This window comes from Gymnogyps californianus, chromosome 3 (genome assembly GCF_018139145.2).
Source record: "Gymnogyps californianus isolate 813 chromosome 3, ASM1813914v2, whole genome shotgun sequence".
NCBI lineage: Eukaryota > Metazoa > Chordata > Aves > Accipitriformes > Cathartidae > Gymnogyps > Gymnogyps californianus.
The window spans coordinates 5,527,428-5,554,880 of NC_059473.1; the positions used below are offsets into that span (position 1 = coordinate 5,527,428).

General features: G+C 38.1%; 1 protein-coding gene across 1 annotated transcript; it reads right to left on the minus strand.

Moving 5' to 3' along the window:
• Positions 1-27,001, minus strand: TMX4 (thioredoxin related transmembrane protein 4). Its single transcript, XM_050893031.1, has 8 exons — positions 26,799-27,001; positions 17,517-17,632; positions 12,450-12,495; positions 11,217-11,345; positions 10,203-10,248; positions 7,887-7,988; positions 5,525-5,588; positions 1-4,226 (listed from the first exon to the last, which is right to left on the minus strand). Exons 1-8 carry the CDS (start codon positions 26,999-27,001, stop codon positions 3,940-3,942), a joined length of 993 nt encoding a protein of 330 aa, XP_050748988.1. The 3' UTR covers positions 1-3,939.
• Positions 27,002-27,453: the final 452 nt, after the last annotated feature.

Sequence of the window (27,453 nt, forward strand, 5' to 3'; positions counted from 1 at the left end):
ATCATAAATACAAAATTTATATGGAATTTCAGTAAAAATACCCATAGTATAAATTTGCAACACTTTCATATAAAAGACAATCGTGTATAACATTTTCATGAAGAAAGCCCACATAACAAGTGTTGCCCAGCACGGGTGCAGCATATACAGAGTATTCCAAGACGCACATAAAAGTTTTACACAAATCTCGAGAACAGGAGTTTTGAAAGGCTGTATGTATTTCTAGCCTCTTTAAAAAGTAACCCACTGGATTTTTTGAATGACTTGCTTTTAAGCGTTCACGTTCAGATCCATCAGGGACTGGTTTTCAGAGTGGCACGCATACCATTTGAAATTTAAATTGGTTCTCAAAAATGACTTAAGTCATTTTTGACTTACAGCTCTAGTTTACAAGCCTTACAGCCCTATCCTTAATCAAAACATTTTGAACAGTGTTAGCAGCAGCTTCTCCAAGGACATTTTTTCTATACTGAGGTTGCAAGAACAAGTTCCATTTTTCAAAATTAATCATAACAGAACAGAGAAAACAGAAGACTCAGATTGCACAAAAGGTTGATACTGACTTTTTTTGGAAGCACGCCAACTTTAATACTATTGTAATAGTCTAATTAGTACTATACTTGCATGATTTTTTTAGTGGAAAAAACTCCAATTCTGTAAAGTATATTAACATTACACTTTTACTGCATAGCTAGTGGTCTTTCTGTTAAGCACAAATTTAGCCTTTACAGTGTCTGCTACTCGTCATTTGCCAGATAAACATTAGTCAAAGTTGAGTATCTCGAGTATCATGCTACAATATTTTTCCTACAAACGTAAAACTAAGCTGGAGATACCAATAGTTGCATAGCACCTGTTTTGCTAAAGTCTCAATCACAATTTGGTGATCTTTGTAATAAGATACTCCAATACATGTCAAATACAGTCAAACCCAAGTTAGCATTAATATTCCCTACTTTATTAATGAAAACACAGGAGCAATGACATACATATTATGTTCAAGAAACCTTAGAAGCCTAGTATAGCTCATTTCCAGATTCACAAGACAGATCTATGAAGAGATGAACTGCTGTCACTTGCTGCCTGCTTATTTAATTTCTGCTCATCAGCAAGTGATCCTACAGTTCTGTCTTATTATGACAGAAAATACTTAATATCTTCATTTTAAATAATCCAAACTTAACAGTGACATGCAAAAACAGAGGAAATGTAAGCAGAGACTTCAGAGAACCACCACACAAAGGAGCTTGTGATCTTTCTCACAGCATCTCACAAACCATGTATCTTGTAGGACCAAGTATCATTTGTGGTTTGGTTTTTTGTTTGTTTTTTTAAATTCAAAGACACCGTAATGAAATCCAACTCTTGTGAGAGCACCTTGTTTGTCTAAACATTCAAAAAGCCCAAATAGCTCATATCTTGAGCGCTGAAAAAAGATGTACACTTGACTTTTTAATACTTCATATTCCCAACAGCATACAACAAAGGCACTGTGAGGTATAAGGATGTTCTGTATCTTTTCAAGTTAAAACGTCTTTAAACAGCTCAAGAGGATATTAGATGACTGGCTCCATGATATTACAAAAGTGAAGAGAAATTGAATCAAAATTTAATATTGACATGCTCCCTCCTACACACTGAGTGTCACAAGACCCTATGCAGCATAAAATATCCTCTTTGGTACACGACCAAAGTCATCACTGCCCTCAATCTGTGCTGGATACAGTCCCACATATTTTTCCATGTCTGGTAGTTTTGGATCCATGACTGAGGGGATATGTCTATTCTTATCTTATGCAAGTTCATGTAACTGAATATACACACTGACTCCTGCTTGTCTCACGAAATACAGTTAAAGTCTTGTTTTTCTTTTAGACTTTGATGAGCTCTTGATGCACAGATAATGAAAAAAGCAAATACATCATGGAAACAACAAATCAGTACTCTGAGCTTTTAGGTGCACAGTTCTTCTCTCCAGACTACAGTGGCCACAGTTTTCTTAATTTCTGCAAATAAAAGCTTAGCTTGAGTTCGGGGTTGTTTTGTTTTTTCGCTTTTTTTTTTTTTAAAAGCTGCTATGTACCTCAACTGCTACCGAGTTCTGCTGTCTGTAAGCTTCTACAATTGCTCAGTTACATGGGACAATGCCCAAATAACACAAGACAAACTGTTCTCATTATAGTGCAATGTATATATATTATCACCTGTATGTTTTCACATATGTGAACGCATATTTACATGTGTCCATTATATGAAATTCAAGCTCCAGACTGAGAACGTTCCTTAAGAAAATTCATATTGAATATATGCAGTGTAATTTTGTTCTTTACATAGCGTAACAGACGAATGCAAAGTTTCTACCATATAGTTCCAAGACACAATATGCAACAGGACACAGACAGAAAAAGTTAAGCTTTCTTAGTAAATATGCTCTTTATGAGCATTTAAAAAAAAAACAAACCCAAAACAAAACAACTTTCAACACAAATTGGTCCTATTAATCTCAGTCTCAAAGGAAACCAGCATTTTGCACTTGCAACTTTTCTCTTCTAATAAGAGATGATTTCATCTCTGATTACTCTTTATTCTTGAATAACAAGATGAAATTCATGCATGTTAGCAAGGTTTATGCAATATATATATATATAAAAAAACCCCCAGATTAAGACACATCTTATTCACATGATCACACATCAACAAAATAGGAACATACAGGATCTCACTGTAGGTATTCCTTACTAAAAAAAAGCCTTATGTATTAACGAAGTCAAAGGAGGAAAATACTGATATCTTTAATGACTTAAGTCTTCTAACCACGCCTAATGCTGTCTACCTGGCAAGCCATTTTCACTTTGCACCATTCAATAGACACACATTTATCTTGATATAAGTAGCAAAACCAAAAGCTTCTCCCCACTACCTACCCGCGTCCCTCTTTTTTCCTAACATGCCGATTTCAGTGACAAAAAGTAGAAAAGCGATCAAAGGTAAAACCTTAAGTGCCTCTTCAGTTAATATTACTAAAGCAGTTTGAGTTCTGCCAAAAGTATTCGGAGTTGGAAATGGCAGAACTGCACTGCATATGACAAGCTTGTATTGGCAAGAAATATACAACTTACTGACTCCAAAGTGAATACTTCTTGCTACAATCTCTTGGAGGGGGGGGGGAAGTCATGCTTTGGCAAAAATCCCCCCTGACCAAAATAATTTCCTTTAAACCTTTTAAAAGTTCAAACATATTTTAAACATTTAGCTGCCACTCTTTCTCGGCCTGAGGTTTTCAATTACTCAAACTCCTTGGGTCAAAAAACTCAACTGACAAGCTTGAGCTGTGCAGCATGCCTCCGAATTACCAAAAACTGAAAAATCTGGGGGCATACTGTATGATTAACTTTCAAAACAAACAGTAATAAAAATGAAAGAGAAAGGTGCTTCAGTTGAAAGTGATAAAAATAAACCCATTGTACACAACATTTTAAATAGAAGACGAGTAAGGTGCCTTCTTTCACTACTGTATCACTTATCTGGTGCTTCTGTGGCATTTGGAAACAATAAACATTCAGACAGAAAAGTCACACTCCTGCCAAGCTACTGTAAAGAGTTAAAAGTCTTGATCTTGCTTAGATCAATACTTAAAGGAACACAAGCACAGATGACCATTTTACAGCTGGGGAACTGAGACCGTTACACCCCTTTTCTCTCAGAAGACTTCAAACAGATAAGATACACTTATTTTGATTGTCATGGCTAAAGTTATACAACACACAGCATATGTGCTTATAAAACAAAGTAAGCAAGTATTAGCTTAAAAAAGAGAAGCCTGCTGACAGAGCAGAGGTTTTGCGTAAACACAAATGACAAATCAAGTGTAAGCTTCAGCTTCAGACCCAGGGTCTGATACTTCTTTGGTCCGAGTGTACAAAATAAACCACCAAAAAACTATAGTCCATTATCAGCCACCTGACTTTTACGCTGTCTTACTGAGCTTTCAGTCTCTGAATCAGCTAAAGGTTGTTCACTTAAGTCTTCCATTTCTTCTTCCCCTGATTCTTTTCCAAGTGCTAAATCCTCCTCTGAGTCATCAGCACTTGAATTTGCTGCATCTTCTCCACCTGAGAGATCTTTTACATCTGCAGTCTCTTCCGCATCATCTGCGGAAAGCTCTGCAGCCTCCTCTGGTTCTTCTAATGCTGCGTTCTCCACGTTATCCTTTGTAATTGCTTCTTCTAAACAAAAGAAGAGTTTCAAATACTGAAGTTAGACTGAATCTCAGAACAATGTCTTTTAAAGTTACATCACCATGTATGGATTCTGAAATATTCATGAACATTATTATTGAAAACTTGTACAGGACTACATTTTCCTTATTTTTCAATTATTTCAAATAAATCTTCAATAGCATTTCTCCTCCATTTCCACGTGTTTTTCTTGCATATCAGGCATTTTGTTCCACCAAGTTACACACTAAAGACAGATCAATTTTACTTGACTCCTTGAAGAGGTATAATTACCAAACAAATCAGTGGGAAAGTGATAAGATACTGGTAAGCTCTGTCAGTTAAAAGCTGCTGTTTGAGTCAACCAGCCAACTGGATAGCACACTCCATAAGTCTGCATAGGTGCGTTTTTCTTTTGATAATGATGAATATCTAAGATTTTGAAGACGGTAATTTTGCACATTTATGAAGTCCAGATTTGGCTGTCCTATTGGCAAGTGTCACAGATGCATCTTCATCTTCATCAGCAAACCAATACACACAAATGCACACAATTAAAAAAATAAATTTTTAATTACAGTTAAGTTTTGACTCCACTTAAAAGCACAAACATACCAAAAGGTGTTCTGGAGCTTAACGCACATCTGGTGCTGACAAGAGACTTTATTTCATGTGCAAGTTTTTGCCTCCCATGTTCATAGGGAGCAGAATACCATTCAGAAGCCCTCTCACTAATAATCAGGAAGATGTATGTTTTCTTCTTTTATTTGAAGGAGATGCAACACCTTCCCCCGTCCCCACACTTGCAGTCTCTAGATTCATTTGATTCCCTCTATCTCCTTCTTTCCCCAACCACAAATTACGTAGAGAATTTTACAGGTTCAGCATGTTGCTGCTCCTAATGCAATACACCGAGCGCCTATCAGGATGTGGAAGTGTCCTGCCAAAGCAAATTCCTTTCTATATTTGAGCAACAGGTTTAGTGAATATGCACCTGCATAAAATACACAAACCCCAGTATCTTTCTTCAAGACATTCTCATTTTGAATGCATTTAGCCTCTTCACAGCTGTGGAAGCTAGAATAAATTACTGTTGGTTTGGGGTGGTTCTTGTCTCCTTTGCTGTCCTCCAGGTGGATGCTTTGACATCAATATTTTAGAGCCCAACATACCAATCTTTGTCAGTGTGACTAAAATGAATACCTGGATTATTGGTTCACATCTAAGTTCTTGACAGTGTGTTGCCCTCCCTCCTATAAGTTTTTACATTTAAACCTACAGTATCTCACCCACTTAAGAGTTCTTACCAGATGTTTCAACTCTGTATCTTGACTTGGATGGGCAAAGGCAGTCTGAAATCAAAACCAGTATCTGTGTAAAGGAAGAAAAGGTATTTATTAGCAAATCATCCCAGCAGCCCCTGCACTATTAAGTATTTTCCTAATCACTCCTTTTAGATAGACATACAATAAGATTTAGAAGATTATATTATCTTGCTCAGGGATAAGAGCTAAATAAAAACACAGGAAAAAGTGCATTCTCAGTGTATACCAATCAACATTCTCTGCTTTCTACTCCAAATTTTCTGCCTCCTACTTCCCTAAATTTATGCAGCATTGAAACGGCTTGCGTCTTAAGAAGAGAGGCCCAGAACATAGTTGAGGAATTTTTATTTATTTACAACTTATGAAACTTTCTTGGTGAAGATTTTCTATATTTTGGGATGTTATTCAATTCCTACCCTTCACTCCCCAATACACAATGTGTACTTCCACCTTTTGGGCATGATTTTGTCTTTTAGGTTTTTTTGTTGTTGTTAGTCAAAGCAGCCTAGTGTAGAACACATACAATCAAAATACAAGGAAGATATTTGTGTCTCATTGTCATGTGCTAAGAATAATACAAAGGAAAGAAAAGAGACAGATGATACCATGTTAAAGAAATACATTTCAATCATTGAAAAGCTTTTTAGAAAAAGCTGAGAAATTAACTTTACATTTTTTCAGCTTTTTCAGGTTTGGTTTTTTTTTTAGTGAAGAAGTTTTTTTTAAAATCATGTTCATTTACTCCTAGTTATGCTAACTTGATTTACACTCATTTGGTGATGAAAATCTACCATCTAGAAAAATGCAGCTGTTTAAATTGCGTCACAAAAGACACTTGCTCATATATACCAATTCTGTACACATATTCAGTATAAAAATGTGGGTTTGCCTAAATACACACACACTGCTTTGAAATCACTTCCCTGTACTACTGAGAAACATACTAATGCAATTTTTATTTCCCTAACACTAATATTTGGGCTGAAGGGCAGAGATCCAAGTGCCAGAAACAACCTTTACACTTCTTACATGGAACAGCAATTTAGCAGCTAGTTAAATCAGTTATCAGCACAACTGTTTTAAACTGTCTTTGCAGTTGCAGAACATGCTTGTGGACCAAGCAACTAGTCTGAAAGAATTTCTATTCCCATCTATATCTCCTTTTCCAGCTCAGTTTCTCATTTAATAGTGATACTTGAGAGGTCACAGAGCCACATCATTCAAATATTCCGAGAGGAAATAATCCCAGCTCCACAGATGAAGCAACTTTGCACTGTTTCCACTGATGAAACAACATAGGGCTCAGGATACGGTCCTTAACATTCGCATATATAGCTAACAGGTTTGTTTTAATAACCTTCCTGATGTTTTGGAGATTGATATATGAATGCACCAGTTCCGGTTAGTAACAAGAGTGGTCAGATTTTTCAATTACTAATGAGAACTCAAACCCAAAGATCACAGGGGAGAAAGAAGTGAAGACAGATTTTATTAAAACCAACCTGTAACTACAAAAAGCTATGCCCTGGAATAGAGTAAATCAATTAAACCCCCAAATCTTCAAAGCCTTTAACAAAATATTTTCATCCTTTCATTTTGAGTAACAGTGCAGCAGCATACTTACATTGCTAACTCCCACAAATACAATCCCACTCCAGCTAACAAAAATCTCTCCACAAAGCCTGTGGTTTTAGAAAGTTGGAGTCTTTACACAATTCTGACCACACGCATTCAATCCTTAAGTACAAAAGTCTTAGATACAAAAGGCCAATATAAAAATCACTTGTTTAGTGGATGGACTAAACAAATCTAAATTGAAGCATGAATTTCATAAAAAGGTTAACTTGAGCGAACCAGTCTTCACCTTTACCAGAAGTAGGTAACAACACTAGAGCGTGGCTCTGCAGTACTGAATACTTACGAATTTTAACAGAAGAGAATAGAATAGACTATTTCAGTTGGAAGGGACCTACAACGATCCTCTAGTCCAACTGCCTGACCAATTCAGGGCTGACCAAGTTAAAGCATGTTATTAAGGGCATTGTCCAAATGACTCTTAAACACTGACAGGCTTGAGGTACCGACCACCTCTCTAGGAAGCCTGTTCCAGTGTTTGACCACCCTCCCGGTAAAGAAATGCTTCCTAACATCCAGTCTAAACTTCCCCTGGTGCAGCTTTGAACCATTCCCACGTGTCCTATCACTGGATACCAGGAAGAAGAGATACATCATTAAAATTAGGTACTTCAGTATGTCTTATCAGTGAAGTTTATTTTTTTTCACAACTTAATGCAAAGCAAAAGTTCTAGGTAACTGAGAAAAAGAAAGTAATATGCTTTCTTACCAAACCCAGAAACAGGCCAATCAATAAGGTAGCTAAGATGAAGATTGCGTAAGAAATCCAAACATGAATTCCAAGAGTGCCAGTGAGGTAGCTATGAATTTGCTGGAAATGAGAAGAAGATACTTAATAACTTCATACCTAACACCACTTACGATTTATACTGCTGTCACCATTACATAAATTGATATCTAATTAAGACCTTTCATTTAACAGTATTTATACTAAAGTCTTCCCTTTTGATACCATTAAATCATGTTTTTCTTTACTGAGTTGTTCACATTAAAAGGCTTTTTTAAGCAAAGGATGCACAATTCCTTCTTCCTAAGGTACTCGGCATTAGAGATGCCATACATAATCTTACTGTAGATAAATGTATGAGGAAGCCTCAGAGCATACAGGAAAGTATCACAACATTCTTGATCATTATATTCTGTAAGGAGGCGGCAACTGTCAGAGACAGACTATTGGGCTAGATGAACCCACGGCATGAACCTGTACATTTGTTCTTATGGCCTCTGTTGTAGGGTGGAGACCATACAGTAAGCATCCCCGATAATGACAGTCACAGCACCAACAGAAGTCTATGAAGCTGGTTATTTAAAAAAAGGTAACTTGGAACTTAAACATTTCAGAAGCAAAAAAGCAACCAAGTCAGGTTAAAAGCAAGTGTCCTTTTATACCCACTTCACAAGCACACCACCAAATGAAAAAAACGTAACCTCATGCAGAGCTTTATCCCCATAATTACATCTGGGAAGCAGAGTGGTAGACACTTAAAAGCAGCACAAGATCAAAATACATACTTAAATTTGGGAATTCATTCATTAACTAAAATTGAGCCATTTAGTCCTTACTCAAGCTCTTTAGTTCTTAAAAGGCGGCACCCATTCTAAGCAGACACTGAATAAGTGATTTCACTTATAAATTTAAAGAGAATAATCCAAATAGAATATTAAGATTTTTTTGAAACTGAAGTCTGTTATTCAAACCTACAAATTCAATTGACTGAACCAAGCATCACACTGAGTCAGATAGTCTGGTAGGAAGTAAATTATGACATTAGATCTCTTCCAAGAGTATATCCATTAGAAAACAAACCACAATCAACATTTACAAAAGTTTAAATATTGAAATTCCATGGTCTTTGGTTTGTTTTTTTTTTTAATGTCAGAACAGCTTCTAACATTTATTAAAGTATATGCAAGGACAGCACAGCAAGAAGAGTGAGGAAGTGTACAGCTGAAATACTCATCAAAGCAGAAAGCAAATTAGAGAAGGTTTCTTCCCAGAGCGTTTAATCTTTCAGGAAGGAAACTAGACAGAGACATCATCATTACACAGCAACCGTGGAAGAGAAACGCCCGAAGGCTACAAAAAGTTAATACTACCCAGTGAAAGCAAGAATCAAAGATAACTTGCACAGGAAACCTAACAACTGAAAGTTTTGTTTGATTCTGGGTTAGTTACATGCTTTCTAGAAGTGATACAAACTCTGTTCAAACGCTCTACTACATTTATTTTTTGTAGCACATGTTACACTATTAAGACCTTTCGCTACAATCAAATATACTCTCTCAATTTTGGCTACACTTGAAGATTTTAAGAAAGAGCATGTTTCCTGACCAAAATTGGGAAGGTCTGAAAATTCTCAGCATTTGCATGCTACAGGAAAAACTTTGATAGCTCCCAAATGAAAGTGTCTTGAAATATTTTTAAGCTCAAAGCATACTTCAGTGTACGCTAAGTGTTTCTCCTTTACTTCTGATAATTACTCTACTGTCCAAATTTGTTGTGTTCCTATGCAAATAATGTTGACAGTTTGAAATCCAGATGTAGAATTCTTACTAAAGAAGACAACCATTACCCTCTCTTGTCCTGTACGTTTGATGCAAATAAGCTGCAGAAGAGCATAATATACAACTCTTAAAACAAACCTGGATATAACCTTTAGGAGCAGTATTAAATGAGAGAACCTGTTAGATACTAAACATATTCCTGTTGTTTACAACCATTTTTGCAGCAGCTCTCAAAAAAGTATCACGTTAGCACACTTTGATAGAACATTTTACTATACCAAGATAATAAGAACAGTAAGTATTTTCAGTATTGATAATCTTTACAATCAAACTGCCATTTTTGGCATAGTCTATACTTATAGTGCAAAGATACCATACACCCAATGTACAGTAAATGTAAGGAAAATTTAACTCTCATAAAAGGATAATAAAAATATTCAGTTAGGTTTTGACTTATAAACAGATTATTATTCTAAGCATAAAAAGGGGGTATGGAAAACACTACCACATAGTTACTTACCCTGATCCATCCGGAGAGGTGAAATAGCCCTGCCATGCCATGCATCCTAGAAAACAAAGAAATGGAAGGAACAAGTTCTAAGACAGGCAGGAGTCAAGATACATAGCAAACTGCGCAGAAACCAGAAAAAGATTCCATAGACTTTCAATGCCATTCAGGCCCTAGTAATTGTCAGAAGGAGGCTATTGCAAACAAAATTATGTTCATTTAAGCCAGCTCAATGCAAAGCATTGAAACGGTGACTTGAAAGATGACGTTTGAGCATAATCAAGAAATAGCAATCCCACAGCTTAACCCTGTGCAGCCGTAACCACCTTTTCCCCAACTCACAGCAGCATGCAGCCCTGTAGCTCCTCTCCCCATTACTAAATATCCTACAGCTCTTCCTCATTCTCAGATGAAAAATAAGGACATTCACTGATTCTTTGACATGAATTTACACATAATAGCTTTAGCCAGAACAAAATGCAGGCCATTCACATCTTTGGTTCATCCTTTATATCATGCAAGCATTCTACGATATCTCAAAGCAAATCCAACACTCTGAAAACAAATTCTGATATGCTGTGTAAGCACTACGCTGTTTCCTATTCCAAAGGAGGACACAAGACTTCCTTGTAAACAAATAACCAAGAAATCCTTAAAGCTAAAGGCTGCCTGCCCCAAGTAGCCAGAAGTCATGAAGTAATAATCTGCATAAACATGCATTTAATTCCAGTACTCAGCAGATATTGAAACTGACACTTACATAATGCTCAGTGGCTGTACTTTTTTCTTTATATATTTTCAAAGATGATATAAACAAGCCTTAGCAGGCACAAACAAAAGTGAATGCAGAAAATAAACTGCTTTTAAAGGTGAGAAACTGGAAAGCAGGCTGTCAATACAGATTGCTTCTGTAAAGCTTACATGTCTAGGGAATAAAGCCCTTTTGTCTTTAAGCTGTCAATGTAGCACCCTTAATGACCAATGAGCTATAAAACATGTTTGTTGTTAATAAAAACAAAGTGTTACATTATAGAAGATGGAGACTTCCATCCTGCTACAGGCTCCACAGCTTCCCATTTCCTCTCTGAAACATAACCTTGAAGATCTTCCAATGTCCGTGAGCCTCGGTATCTGCGAAATACTCCATCATTTGCACTAAAAAACACAAATACGCATTAACACGGATATCCCTTAAACTGTATCTATGGTAAAAAAACCAACCAAAAACCCCATATACATTACAGATTTGACTTGCTCAGAAAGTTGAACACCTAAGCATTTTCACTATGTTTTGAAACTGTAATCCACGATGGAAGGTCTTGGTTTTTAAACAGCATGAGCTTTTACCATTTATTAAAACTGCTGTTTTTCTTAAATATTCACTCGCACTACACCAAATACAAAGCACATGAGGTTCACAATCAAACCATTTTTTAGACACAACTCAGAATTAAAAGTGTGCATATATATATGCGTGTATATATATGCATGACTCACAATACCATGACTTAATAAAGGGTTCAATATTTAAAGGATGACATAATCTTATTGGAGAAGAGATACAGCAAACATCTTTTCTGATCCGTTTTAAACGGTATTGGTAACAGGGGAACTTAGTAAAGTCACTTAAACTAAAGAAAAGCCTCAGATGAGGACTTTATCATACAATCAAAGCTTCAACAATAACCTGAACTGAAATAAAAAAAATCAGTATTCCTTCATTTTGTCCTACATTTCAGAGTTACAGTTTAAAACAAGTAGCGAGTAGGAGTCAACAGCTACATACTGGTACTAAGTCAATAGATGAAGAATTCTAAGCAGTAACAGAAGCAGTACAACAAACAGTGGAAAATTTCTGTACTGTTTTACATGCAACCTATGCAGTCAATTATTCAAATGAGAAATTTTAGCAACAATTCTATAAGGTCAAGTGTGTCTGCTCGCATATGGTCAGGTTTCTAGAAGGCAATACTGCGAACTCGCACGAGTTTTTACACATGCTATTAAATATTGTTTCCAGACTGAAAAAGCACCGCTTTTATCTAGGTACAAAACTGTTCGTAGGAGAACCTTCCACCATAAGGTAAAAATACATACTTTATGTTCATTTAGTGCATTGAGCTCCTGAGAAATGTTTTAGAGATGACAAAAGTGAAATAAGCCAGTTGTTCATTACATATTCCATGCCACTGTTCAAACAGGACAGGAAAAAAGAATATGTACTGGAACAGACAACTATTTCTAGTATGACACACTTACTGGTAAATTGTAGGAAGTGTTGTGACAAAGAAACGACCACTCAAGCCTAGAAAGGGAAGAAAAAAAACCACATCAAACAGCTAAGTAAAACTGAAATTTCTCAGCATTCTGACTTATCTATAAATACCTACAGATCTGTATTTGTAGACTAGAAAGCAGCAGACTGCATAGCTTTTACCACTGTTTTGTAAATACAGGTTTACAGTTTCTCTTCAGAAATGCTACAAACAGTAACAGATACTGAATACTGTTGACAAATTAGGGAAACATGGCTTACCTTGAAGAATGTTTACTACAAGATAATTTTTCTACATGGATTTCACTAATCAATATTTGCACATAGCTGAAGTTTTTGACCAGACCAGCAGCATGCACCTCCAACCAAGAGAAAGAGGAGCCACACACATGTACCCATATTCCAGGATGCTGTGTGCTTGTGTCTGTGCATAGTCTCATCCAGATGACCTTTGTTTCATCTAGAAAGTTGGGCCACTAACGATAGCAATGACAACAATGGCTTACAAACTCTGGTCCCTGATTTTAATTCATCCTCTAGCTGATTTTAAATGATTCAGAGCCGCACATCTCAGATCTCAGGTACTTCAAGTCATTAAATAAATTAATCTCTGTATTTGCTTGTTTGCTTCTTCCAAATAATCCACGTACACTGCACAAGCAGTCTGTTCTTATATCCTACAGGATATAAGATAGGATATAGGCTCAATCTCTCTCATAAACGTGACTGTAGCAAGACAATGTTTTAGATGTTTCTAGGTTCTTATCCTTCCTTCCCATACATCATTCCTCTCCAGGTAAATACAAATGGTATGCCAACAGCTTGATAATAAAGCTTGGGATGTCTCAGCACTCTGTTCTGTAAAATATTGCAAATTTAAGCCATGAGAACCATTTTTTACACCATCCAAAAAGGTGGGTCATGTCAGCATTTTGAGCATCAGAAGTAAGACAGCAGAAAGGACAAAGAAAGGTTGAAGTAGGCCTTCAAGAGGCTGACTGGAATTGATCCCCACACTGAAAGTGGGTGTTTCACTGACTGGCAAATACATAATAATCTTCTTACAAGTATCACCCTAGACAGTGACAACATAATGCAACTCATAGGACAGAGAAATTATCCAAATCATCAAAAAGCAGCTTGTGGGGGAGAAGGTGTTTGAAGTTCTCTGGCCTTGCACTAAGTACTGCTACAGAGTAATCGGTGCAAGTACTTTAAGCTTCACTGCTGTGTTAGGTACACCAATGAAGATCTCCCAGTGTATGGCTTCACGGCAAAAGAGTCAGCTGTGAAGCATAAAGCTCCCAAACATCTCATAAGCAGACTGACTGTATGACTCAGCTAGCTAAGTTGTCAGGTGAAGATATCACTCTCTCCCTGCTCACAAATCTGAGGAAAATCAGGGCTACTTGACACTACCACCTCCTGACAATCAGAAAACCTGCAAGTGAGAGGAAGAACTCACCTTAGTGCTTAGTAATATTATTTACTATTCAACACATCCAACTTAAAGACTGCGGAAATTAAAAACGTGCTACTAATGCAGTCTATTTTGGAAAAAAAAAATACAGCAGACTTCAGAGATTATCAACCCCCAGATATGCAGTCTAACTCCATTAGTAAGGGCTACATTCCTGTAGCTAGCAATTGCCATTCATATAATGTACCAGTGTAAAGAGTACAAATCCATTATTTAACTTTTCCTTTTATAAAGTTCTGTGACAATCTTTTGGGGAACTAAGTCTTTATTCAGCTTTCAATAAAGTAAACAGCTTTGTGCATCAGGAAGCTAGCCATGGAAAAGTATTATAGCAAGAGAGCTTCTGCCTTTGGAGACAGAGATGTACCAGACTGAACTAAGCCAGGTACTTTTAAAAGTTTCAGTAGTAATGCTTTTGCTGGTGTGAATTCCCCTATGGAATAGGCAAAAAAGGGTTGTGGGTTTTTTTGTTGTTTGGGGTTTTTTTTGAAGATGTTTAAATCAAACCAAGTGCAAGTATCTTTAAAGTTCCAAAAAAGAAGTTATCTTCATTTCAACTTTTCAGCTTTCTGCCTTTATTGCTATGAGAGGTAGGGTGGTGGAAAACTTTATAAAACAGCTAAAAGCTGTGCCAGCACAGGGAGATATAAAGTAAAGAAAGCCACAAGTGTAACAGTAGAATTAATCAAGCAGAAAGCACAGCTGCACAAGAAAAACTAGGTGGGGAGCCATAAAGAACGTAATAAGCTTAAGAGCAGAGAAAGTAATGGCAACACTGAAAGACTCTCTGAAGTTCTTACAAATGCTAGTCAGGCAAACAGAAAACAAAATAGCTAGCTTAAATCTCTCTTACCAGTAGCCTATCCTAGAGCAAGTACCAACGGTCTCAGAACGAACAATGAAATCTATAAATTATAAAATACAAAATCTGTTGTCAAAATGCATCTAAGCATTCCCAAAACTTTAGTTGGAGGTTTGTTGCTTATCTAAAGCACCTCCTTAGATTAGTAAAACCAGATGCGAGCCAGCTACAAAAAGCTAAGAACAGACAGTAAATTGTTTTGGTGCATGTTTAATACAAACTTGAACTGGCTAGTAGTTTAACTTGAAATACAGTTAAGCATCTGTCTTTGTTTGCAAATCAAATACTGATATACATCCATTATGAAGTCAACAGCTAATCAAGAACAGGAGAAAACCTTCAGTATTTTGGAATACTGGAAACAAACAGGAAAAAAACAACACACACCCCCTAAAATACACAGAGAATATAGATGCCATCTAAAAATACAGCTGCTTTCACCAAACAACTACTCAAAGAAGATTACAGAAGATCCAAGAAATCTTGTTTTAAATCACACGTAAATGTTGTGATTGGCAGCTTAAGAAAGGCACCACAAATATACAGAATTTTGAGATCCAGAAGCACCTCCATTACTTGCTCTTGAAATACTGAATGTTTCAATAGAAAAGATGAGGAAAGACTAAGCACTTTAAGACTACTACATTAAGTGACTGAAATATGCTGTAAATCCATTAAGGCTCTGGTGGATTTATTCTTTGGGCATCTGCTGTAATTAAGCACCATGAACGGCTACTTTCTCCTGCAGGTTTTGGAAGTGCAATTTTATGCAACTCTGCACTCATCTAGCGGTTTTCCCCTCATTTAACGCATTTTGACTACTTTCAATCTGATGAAGGGGTTACATAACCAAAGCTAATTAAGGTACCATTATGCAAGCAAGAACAGGAGATAGAGCACTTAAGCACACCAACCGAAAGGCTGAAGCATAAGCCTAGAGTAAAAACACCTCAATAACTTTGGAAAGCTTCCAAAGGAGCTCATATACCTTCAAAATTACATCAGCACCAAAGGTCAAATATGTAACAAATCTTTGTTTTCCAGTTTGAGCATTCATTAGTTTTAGAAGCAGCTACAGTTTTCATGCTTTGTGCTGAACTGGATATTGTAGGTATATTATGCATGCTTTGGTACAAATTCATCATTTTGGGTCAGTCCTTTGACTTGCAGAAGTCAAACATCCTCAGAGGTCAAGACTCTCAGCAACATTAGAAATTGAAATATTTAAGGAACTTCTGGTTGAAAGTCACATCTAAGGTCTTAAGAACCTGGCATCACTTAGCAGCTAGAAAAATTTAGACCAAAAGAAAGTATCAAGAACCTGACCCCTTCAGGTCCTAACACTGCCATTCAAGTCTTACCAGGAAGGATAATTCCTTTGAGATCTCAAGTATTTTATTTTTACAGCCTCACTTCTGAAAGTGCATTTTTAAGTTACAGTGATATCCAAATGCTACAATCAAGATTGAAAACTTTTTATTTGAAACTGCATAAGCAAAAGAATCCTTGTCTAACTGGGAGAAAATAACAAGATAGGATTATAATGGATTCCCATTCGCAGCCTTAACTCCAGAGTAACCATTACTTTGTTAATGTGAAGAAGTTGGCTTTAAGTTTACATCTATGAAAAAAATTCTAATCTTCAAACTCATCTGTTTAATAAACTGTTAATGATTAGTATATGCACTAAAGGAGAGCTCCACATTGGCAGCTTTTCGGCATAAGAGTTTTTGTATAATTCTAAACTTTTAACAAAACATTAACCTACACAAGGTCTAGAACAGCTGGCATTTTCTTGTGAACTTAAATTGCTGTATGCGAGACCAGAGTTTAAGTAATTTCCCTGCTGTTAATTTGATAAAGCTAACTTGTTTGGCATGTTTTCAACTAATAAAATGGACACATTTCCCACACACTTTATAAGGCAGAAAAATCAGTAAAGCTTAGCCTTTTTATTCTAGTAACATCTCTGCCTAACTCTGTCAGTCTTTTGATACTGCTGATAAAATCTTTTATCCCCTCAAAGCCAAAACAAGCATGAAGCATTCCCAAGAGATGCAGAGGTTTAAACAATATTGGTACTGCTTACACAAACACACATTCAAAACTTTGAAGGGAGTCACTAAAGAAACAAGTGAGATTGCATTCATGCTTCTGTGGATAGTTAGGAAACCCTTTTTGTAAACACATTTGCATATGTGCATCACCAACAGAAAACAACAATAACGTCTATACTTTAAAGCACTACTACAATTAAACAAGACAATAAACCAGCACCATCATGGAAACAGTTAAGAACTTACTAAAGCAGGCTCACACTGTGGTAATGCTACCACACCCTGAAACTCTCCGTAACTGGAGGCTACAGAACTGGATTCTTCTGCAGACAGTTTGGAGGAGAGAGGAATGAGACAGGCAACAGCTTTCAGTGAAGTAGATTAAAATACAGAATAAGCCCCCTTTAATACAGTATTAAGCCAGATCACTCCCCCAATTCTTTAATCCTTCAAATTGAGTTTACAAACTTCGGCTCACAGATATGAACTATATGGAGAAACAAAATGTGGATAACGTTATTTTGATTTAGAAACCTCTTTTCTGACTTGGCTGGTATCACAGGTACTCCAGTAAAAAAGCACACTCCCAGATACTAAGTGGTACTCATATTCAATAATTGCTTTTATTAAAACAGTCCATTTCATACTATACCTGGTTCTTGAGTGACATCCACCTTTCCCACAGTGATACCTAGATGTTCGCTTTCCTTTGCAAAATTCTCCCATGTCAATTCAATCTGTTGACAAGCTGGACACCAAGGAGCATAGCTAGAGGGGGAAGACAGGTTAAATATTTTAGTATTCTTACACTTACAGACATTCAAATTGATTTACCGTAGAGAAAATACAAACCCATCAATCACAAAGGGAAAAAACCTACAGTTTTTCTTAATCAAGTCTACTGAATATGAAGTAGCTTTGTATCAATCCCTACGTTCCTCCTCATGTTATTAAAACAAAAACAAATCTCCACAGATTTGAGAAATTCATATCTAAACCCCTCACCACTCGTGATTTATTCTATTTACATAGGAAATAAATCGATTTCCATGGCAGCTATCCGAATTACTGAAGCCAGGCTGTCCTCTGAAGTGGTATCCTTCAACATAACATTTTATATTGATTTCCCACACCTCAAATCTTCCAGAAATTACGTTCGCCTTAGCCCACTACTCAATACATCAAAGCATGCCCTTTTTGATAGCACTCTTTAGAGATTTAAAAAGAGTGCACATCAAATTCCTACTGCTCATACTGCCTGTCTTTCTCAAGTCTTGTTTTTTCTCAGAATTAATTTCAGCAAAATAAGAAAGCATGTTTCAAAAGCTGAGTTTTCTATACTACCAATTGGAATAATCAAACCAAGTTTGCAGTTGTTATTGATAATATCAACATGGAGACAGAACAGCTAATATGAAAGGATAACATCAGAAAATGCTTAAATGTTGATAAAACCCCATTTGCCATCTTTATGTATTTTACCCTAACTTGGTTGACAAAGTCCGTGTCAAACTTGTGCAGCTTGCAATGGTCTGTCATATACGCAATTAAGGTAACACAGGACAGCTACGTATAGCGTGTAACTGAGCCATGGCAATTGCGCATACACAGACTTATCCTTTTACAAATGAAAAGAGACCTTTACATGGTTTAACCTGATTTATTGGGGGGTGGAGGTGGAAATGTATATATGCAGGTTTCTGATATTTTAAAATGACAGGGAGCAAAAGTAGTGGGTCTAGAGACACACTACTTCTCACAGTACTCCATAAAACCTACCACGTTCCTCATCCACTGTTAACAATAGAAAAAAATTTCTTCATGAGCAAAGGCCGATATCCGTAACAGCCCACATAACCACTACCCTCTAACTGGGAACCTCTATAAGGAACTCCCTTACCCCTTCAGTTTGTCTGCCAGTACTACTATCTGACATAAAGAGTGGCACTTCCTATTCTCTGGCTGTCTTCTGATCAGGAATGCTTACTTTCTTAGTGGCTGAGGACAGAGATCTCCCCAGTCACACACAGATGTTTCATGTAAATAAGACTGAACCAAAACCAGGTAATTTCTCACAGAAGCAGCAGAATCAAATTTACTCTGACTGCTTTATGGTAGTTTTGAAACTTAAGTATTTAAAAAAGGAAATCTTGTCATTTGGAAGTTAAAAGGATACAATTTAAAAATGTGTTGTATTTTACTGTACTAGGAATTTATGATTTTAAGTACGAACGCTAATGCTGTGGGTTTTTGAATCAACATCACTTCACATGAGATTATCTGAAAACAGTACATAAATCTTACCCTGCCAAGAAACAGCCCCTTAGTATCTTTTAAAAAGATGCTGGAAACAAGCCTTGCATGCAGAGTTGTTTCCCATTGTGCTGCTGGCCTATAGAGGCCTTTTAATAAGTTTGACAGATACTGTACTTGAGTATTATTTTATTACAGTAGCTTGACTGGTAGGTAAGAAACTGCACACATCCATCAGATAATGCTGCTGATGTTGCTCTAAAATTAAAGACAGAAGTCAGAATGTTTTCTAAATCCAGCTTCTCTAGATGTGTCAAACTCATGCCATGAGATTTTCAAGATTAATATACCCTTTAGCCTGTTCAAGGTACTATCTGATCTTGAAATACAAATTTGGCCCATATCAACAATTATGTTTACATTTCACATTCATGAGCCTTTCTTCTAAATGAAATTAAGTGAAATATTCAATACACATGGCTAATGTTCATATGATTATAAACATTTTCTTTATCTCAAAGCAGCATTAAAACCCACCCATATCACAGTTCGCAGTGACGGAACATAAGAATGAACTTCACAAAAAGCCTTACTTGTTGGCTTCCTAGTTTTTATTACCAATATCAGATGTGGGATGTTAACAGTCACATATGATGCTACAAGATCCAGCCACTCAAACTGAACTTTGGCACAGACAATCAGGCTTAAAATATTTGCTTTACATTCCTGAAATTACACGTTCAATTTTTGCCAGCCAGGAAACACCCTGTCCCCACATATACAAGAAAGAACTTGCAACAGACATCAGATTTTTGCAAGAGTTATCACTGCTGTTTATTCCAACATCCTCCCTTTTCTGAAGCTTTAATGTCTGCATTTGTCATGCAGCATTTGAAGCCCTAAGGAATTCAGGAGGGCCTCCTGGAAATAACAAAACCTTCTATTGCCAAAGCCTTATTGTGCTTCCCCCTCAGTCTTAAAATACCTCCCCTTAAGCTTTCTCTTTCAGTAAGATACAGAAGAGTAAAATACTTCACACTTAGGTCACCTTTATCAAAAGTTTCAAAAACCTTTTTGCACCCTGAAGAATTGAAGCTTAAGGAGGTACTTTATTTCAATGCAGGCTTCTAATGAATCCTTTAGGACTGTGGCTGATTTGTATTTCTACAGGAGTCACAGTACAACTACCATTCTTATATTCCCCAGGGAAAGGAAAAAAAAAATAATAAAAAAAAAATCTGTCGGAGCAGGAAAGCAGATTCATGTGTGTACTGTGAAACCAGTCCTCATTACTTTTCATCAAGTCACAAGATGCAAGACCAGGTCACTTACAAAAGCAGATGTAACCAAATTTCTTCTGCCATACTCAACAGAAACTAAGAAATAGTTAGCACCTCGTCAACACCACCAAATTTAGGGCTGTTACTCCTCTAGCTTCTCCCTTTGCACAAGGGGGTACCTTTAGCTGTTAACTTGTTGTTTGCACTGTGCCCTATGCCCTACAAGTGTGCAAAGAAAACAGCACTCAGGTCTTTCCAATTTAAAATCAAAGTCCACTGGAATTTAAATCAAGACCCAGGCACTTGGTTAAGGAAAGAAAGTTTTCAGGAGCCTGTTACACATTAAAAAGCACTTTACTGATCTCCACCATTTAAAAAAATCAGATTGAAAACACCACGTACCTATAAATTACACATTGCCAAGTTATTCACTGCAAGCAGGTATTACACATTTCTCAACATACACCTCATTTGTGGCGTTACCAGACCTCTTACATAGCACAAAGTTTTACAGTTGAAATATCCTCACACACTGTCTACCCTCCACAAATAAGGCAACTAATGTCTATCTACTGGTCAGGTCCATTGCAAGAACAATTTACTTAAGTGGATCAAAATCACTATTTCAAAGTAGCCAGGTGTTTTCCAGTTCCTACTCCAATCCATTGCAATACCTGAAGCTTTTTCAGACGGCATAAAGCAAGCAATCCAAAAGCAAAATTTTAAGCTCTTAAAAAGTGAAAAGCAAAGTCCGTGTCTATCTCTGATCTAAAGCATAAAAGACCAAGCTTTGGCTTTCAAATACCAGCAACTTCACTGATGGCTGCGATACAAAACCAAAACAAAACCACACCACCTTAGTTAAAACCAGTTTGAGCAAACATTTCATTCAGTCATATCACTACAGAGTTGATCAGCAAACACAGAATGACTTTACTAAGACTTACTGATACACAGTTTCCAACTCCAAGACGCTAATCTCTCTTCTTGTAACTGCTTCGCTAGCGAATTCACCAATTCAGTCATTTTCAAATGAATGTAACTGACTCCTTTTATCTGCTTTTTCACTACCATTATCGGTAACTACCAGTGTTCAACAGAGTAACCTCGAATACCATTCTACACTTTGCTCTGAATGCAATTTCCCGAAGTTGCAAGAATCTAGGAACAAAGGAAAAACAGCTTACGGATACAGGCATGAGAGGATTTGCTGAAGAGAAAACAGTAAGATAGGCGAGATGGAAGTTTCCCCTGTTTAGTCAAGTTTTTCCTCGATTCAAGACACACAACTTTTATAAAAGGTACTGCTTACAGTAAACCAAGCTACTTGCTGGATTTCAGATTGGGAGTACTATTAAAATTAGAGGTGCAAATGTTGAGACAGTACCTAGTAGAATGGTAAATCCAATATCAGAATTAAATCATTATTACTTTTATTCTTTTAAGTAGTTTTGCCTTATTGCTACAGATTTCATAAACATACAAAAAAAAAAGACAGTGCCTGATGTCTTTGGGTGTTATGTTAGGACTATCATTTGATTCATTCTTGTTCCTAAATACGGATAGGTCTTGAGGCAGGATAGGCAGCTTTGTAATTTCAACAAAAGATAACCTTCAGAAGGTCAATTATATGGCTTTAGTCTACTTTTCAAGTGAGCAGGTGGTAGTCAAAGATACAGAAGTTAGTCCCTGTGATCTACCAAGACCTATATATCACAACAGTACACACTCTGAAAGCTGACAAGAAGTTTCCTCCAGTGTGCCAACCCCCCGCCAAAACAGACAGGCAAGACCTCCCAACCCACAAACAGTTGCTCCACAAAAGTTAAACAAGTTTTTTTCTTTCTTTTTTTTTTTTTTTTTTTTTTACAAATTGCCGAAGCCCTAGCTACCTCAAAAAGCAAACAAAGGAGGTTTGTTCCCTGTATTCTCCTGTCAAGCTTTACTCAAATACCTTAAGTCACAGATAGGCCTGCTGAAGTGACAATATTCCAAGGCACTGTTCTGGGGAATTTGTTTCAGGGTGCAAGCTCAACCTTATGAATTCCCATTCTGCTGTATTTACTTCAGTAACCTGACATGCATCTCTCTTCCAATAATACCCGAATAATGGGAAAAGTAACTGCATACCATTGTGGTGTGATGCACTACAAGCCAAACAAATTGTATTCTCTAAGATAACATTTCAAGTGCTACTTTCCACTTGTTCTATAGCTCAGTAATGAAATGCATTTTAAACTTCCAAGAACAAGATGAGAAGCAAAGCAGGGTATATCGTAATTATTCAGCTCTCTAGTTTCAAAAACAAGAAAAGGATAAGAGTACATCTGCAATTAAAAAAAAAGACCCCAACAACTTTCTATTCACAGGCATTTTTTTTTAAAAGATGGAGAAATTATTTTTAAAATAGAAAGCCAATCACTGAAAAATTATGTGAAATCTTCTAGAACTTCAGCAGATTAAGTTCAATCATTCCACATGGTTTTGTCTCCTTCTATAATAGTAAAGCATCTGCTACCAAGGATATTTCAGTTTCACATTTTCTCAGTTTCTGTTCAGCCAATGCATGGCACAGTAATCAGCTGCATGTTCAGTTATTAAATAAGAGTCCATAGATAATTTGGTCACTTCCTCTGAACACACTCAGGAGGGCTGCAGAAGCTTCAGAACCAAATCAGAGTTTTGGTAACTTGATTTTCATTCCTTCCTGCTTTTTGGGTTTGGTGGTTTGGTTGTTTTGTTTTTTGAAGAATAGGACAAAGAAAAGCCTGGATACTAACAAATCAAGATGAAGGAAGAGACTAGACTCTCATAAGTGACAGAAAATTCCCAATCTTACTGAACTCTCAATCTAAGTTACAGTAATTGTTAAGTCATTTATGGAATTCTTCAGGAGTTTATTTACACAAAGTGTTTCATGCCATCTGTTTAAAAGCATTAAACCATGTAAATACCAAAACATTCAGCTAGATTTTTAGTGCATTCCCTTGAAACTACAGACAAAAGTGCTAGTGGGAGGACTGAACCCTTGTGATAATCTGGCCTACTAGATAGCAGGACAATGTTTAACGACAAATGACAATGAGAAAATAAAGTATGGGCCTATACTACAGGTATGATAAGCTAGCTTGAAAACATGACTATGACACCATTCTCCCGATTTTCACCTGGCTAGAATTAAAATAGAAAATTAAGACTTTTTTTTTTTTTTTAGGTACACACAGCACTAAGTCTGTGCTGAAACAAATGGAACCAAAACATTTAACACCCTGTGTGGGAACTAAACTAGAGATTTTCCAGAAGGGCCAGTACCTAAAGTACTGCAGGTGTAACAGGAGCATATTCAACAGTTTCAGTTGTAACCAGGGGCATAAAGACAAGTTTATTGTTGGGGGAGGGTTTGTTTGTTTTAATCTACTTCAAGAAGAAGAGGAAGTTAAATTAAGATCAACCAAGCTTGGAACAAGCTATATTTACAAATGAAAATGCACTTTTAAACAAACAGACCAGAAATTAGTTTTCTATATTTCTAAACAGACACAATATTAAAAATAAAGACAAAAGGAAAACTCCTCATATTAACTAATCGTTATCTTGCAGCTACAGACTAGAAATAAGTCAATAAGGAAACCTTTTAAAACAGTTCATTCCAGCATCACACTTGCAGCACTTCAGCATGGATCTGTGTGCTGCGATAGTAACAGTAAGCAAAAAGTGTTGCAATGTCTTTCAGAGACACAAAGTTATCCAGAACATTTTTATCAATGAAATGCAGTAGTGCTTTCAGTGCCTGCAATTTTGCCAGCTATGAATAACAGAATATTTACAAAAAGTCAGCCAAGTACACACACTTCACCTAGGAGGGATGAAGGAAGAAAAACCCTATTTCCACTACAATCCCACACGCAAGTAATTTCTGACTTAAGTTTCTCTATTTGTGCACCTGAGAACAACAAAAAAGTGGTAGCATACAGTAACTTGCCTACACTACTTTCACAAATAGAAAAATTGACATTAAACAGAAGTAGAAGTACCTGTTCCTACCAGGGCAGAAGGCTTCAAGCCAGTAATCTAGAGCAGGTAACCAAAATAAATATTTTTTTCATAGAGATCCTATAACAATATTTGCATTTTAAAAAAAAAAAAGTACTGCTTGGAAAACAAAGGTCTTCTAAACAAACAGGAGGTTCTTCAAGCAAATGAGGTTTTGATGAACAATATTGCAGTCTTGCCAACAGACCTACCACACAGCATGGAAGGAATCAATGAACTAACATGCAGGACTCCTGTCTGGATCACCAGCTCTAAACCAGATAAAAATCAGTAGAAGCCAAAATCCATCAGCATCAAAGCAGCTGCAAGAATCATAAGAAATCAATACTAGATCTCAAACTCCTGTTTAGACACTATTGTGAATCTCAAACTCTCACTAATTCAAGAACAGCAATATTGAGTTAGCATTCTCTATGAAGACAAAGGTTTCTTCTCAGTTTGGAGAAAAGCAAAAAGCACTAGAGAAGTACCACAGAAAGTAGCACGGAGAACCAAGCATCTTTCACACATCAAACACTGTACATAAAATAAAGTCTAATTTAAGCAATGTAACAACATGTACCATGTGCAGCTAGCACTAAAGCTAACTTTGCCACCACTGCTACCTGTCACTCCAAACCAGAGTGCAATGTTTCGAGTAGAGATTCACAAAGGATTTTAACTGTTCGGTATTCCAACCACTTCTGATTTCAGTCAGTTCCTCTCTTCTTTCTTCCTCAGGGGCAGGCACCACTAATTATTTAAATATTTTCTCTTAGAAATAAAAACTTTGAGTCACCATAAATAACCTTTTTCCTCCTTAAGATTCACCAACTCATGTATGAATCAATAACTTTCATACAATAGCTTCCACATAGGACTAGGATGTCAGAAGTAGAAAAATTTCAATTTAAAAAATAAATTTATTTTCTCCCACTCCAAGATCATCTCTTCCCCCACCTTTCAGAACACAATAAATGAAAAGGGAAAAAAAGAGACTCAAAATCAAACCCAAGTCCTTAGTCACAACAGTAGGCATCCCTGGGTCTCTCCATCAGCTATTTCAGGATTGTTCCCATTTCTTCACTGATTAACACCAGGTGTCCAGTAGGACCCTGAGCAGTAAAGCCCTAGGGGAAGCAATAGTCCCTCCCTCTAATAAGAGACTGCAGATAACTCAAATTCAATACTAAAACAAAACTTAAAGCAGTTGGGTAAGTATTTATGAGGGAGCATGAGTTCAGATGTTGATGGGCAACCTAGTCTGTTTCACAGGCTACCCAGTCTGTTTCAAACTGTTCAAACTCAAGCACTTCCACAGAGGAGTAGCACACATGCCACATTAAAATCCTATTTCATAGCTGCACAGCCACACAGATGTCATGTGAGCATACAGCCTACTTAAACTACCTTTTTTTTAGCTGCTGTCTAAAAAAAAAACCCCCCTCAAGTTCCTTTTCCCCCTTCTATATACAAGCAGATGAGCTAGCCTCCAAGAACAAAATGTCATGTGCATTTCAAGAACAGTATCATGTCACAAGTGAAGCCATGACACCACTACAGTTAGTCAGAAGCACTTAAAACCCCAGCCAGCAACAGGCAAACCTCTCTAGCTGTCAGCAGGATAAAGCAACAGCAGCACTGCAAAGTTAATGAAATCTGATACATCTCCCTTGAACAACAAGAACTCTAGAGCAAGCTGGAAGCGAGGGCGTACCGGGATATTATGTAACACCACTCTGGAAACCTACTCCTGCTAAATATTACCTACCAAATTCAGCCTTCCTAGCTTGCACAGAATCCAGTGAAAGTCCCAAATGGGTAAGCAGTGCAAGGTGCAGTGCCTGATACTATTCCCCAGCAGGTAATTGCCTTGAATAACACTGCTGAAGGGCTCACTGAAACGTGCCCCGTTTAACCTTGGGGCACTCAGGCGCTCTGCGCCCGCACAGGACGAGAACCTGAAGGAAAGCTACTTTTATCAGACCCTCTCAAATAAGGTGAGCGTGTGCCTACAGACTCAGGGCCGACAACGCTGGGTGGAAGAGGAGATCACAGACATTAGGTGTCCTCGCGTGGACGCCGCCCAGCCGCTTCCTCCCGTGCCCCCCTCCCTCCCCAGGTCAGCCATTGCAGGAGCGGGGAAGGTGCGCGGCTGCTCCCGCACCTCCGTTCGCGAGGCGGGAAGGCTGGCACCGCCCGGCCCCTCTCTTCCCCCCACCGGGGCAGGCGTTACCGGCCATGCCCGCTCCCCGGGACAGGCGCCGAGCTGAGGTGGGAGACGCCGGCCACCCCACACAGGGAAGCCCTCTTCCCCCCACCCCCGGCACGTTGCCTCTGAGGCGGGCGGGAAAGCGGCCGTTACTCACAACTCCAACATCCACTGGCCCTGCAACACCAGGCTCCAGTTGGAGCCGCCCAGCACTTGCACGCGGCTCCGCGGCTCGCCAGGGCTGCCTGCCCGGGAGGAGGAGAAGGAGGAGGCAGCGGCGGCGAGACCCAGCACCGGTGCGAGGAGCAGGGCGGCCGCGGCGCAGAGGAGCCGCCGCTCGCCCCAACGGCCCGCCGCCATGTTCAACCCGCCCGCCCCAGGAAGTGAGGGCGCGAGCGGCCGCCGCGGGGGCGGGGCCTGCGCGGGGGAGCGCGCGGCGCGGCCGTTGGGCAGGGGCCGTTAGGCGCGAGCCGTCACGCGCCTCCTGAGGCGGGCTGCGCGCCGGGCGGCTGCTGGCGGCTCTCTCTCTCTCCCCTCACGGGGAAAGGCCCCGTTGTCACAGGCCCGGAGGAGATCTCAAGGCCGAGTTCCCGCTCCAAGCAGGGCCACAGGGCAAGCGCTCCGGCCCCACCATCGCGGTGGCTTCAGTGCACTCGATCAGGTTTATGAGTCTTTCTTGTATTGGGGCACCCATAACAGGATGCCGTATTCAAGGTACCATGTTATGAGTACTGAGTAAAAAACGATAATCACTTCACTAGGATGCTGTTAACCACCAGCCCTGTCGGGCTGCACTGTGGGATCACGTTTAA

Coding starts and splice junctions, on each gene's coding strand:
- TMX4 (XM_050893031.1), bottom strand. CDS start 27,001: ATGGCGGCGGGCCGTTGGGGCGAGCGGCGGCTCCTCTGCGCCGCGGCC. Junction 7,989..10,202: donor ACCTCTCCGGATGGATCAGG/GTAAGTAACTAT, acceptor TCTCATTTCCAG/CAAATTCATAGCTACCTCAC. Junction 4,227..5,524: donor ATACAGAGTTGAAACATCTG/GTAAGAACTCTT, acceptor TCTTTTGTTTAG/AAGAAGCAATTACAAAGGAT.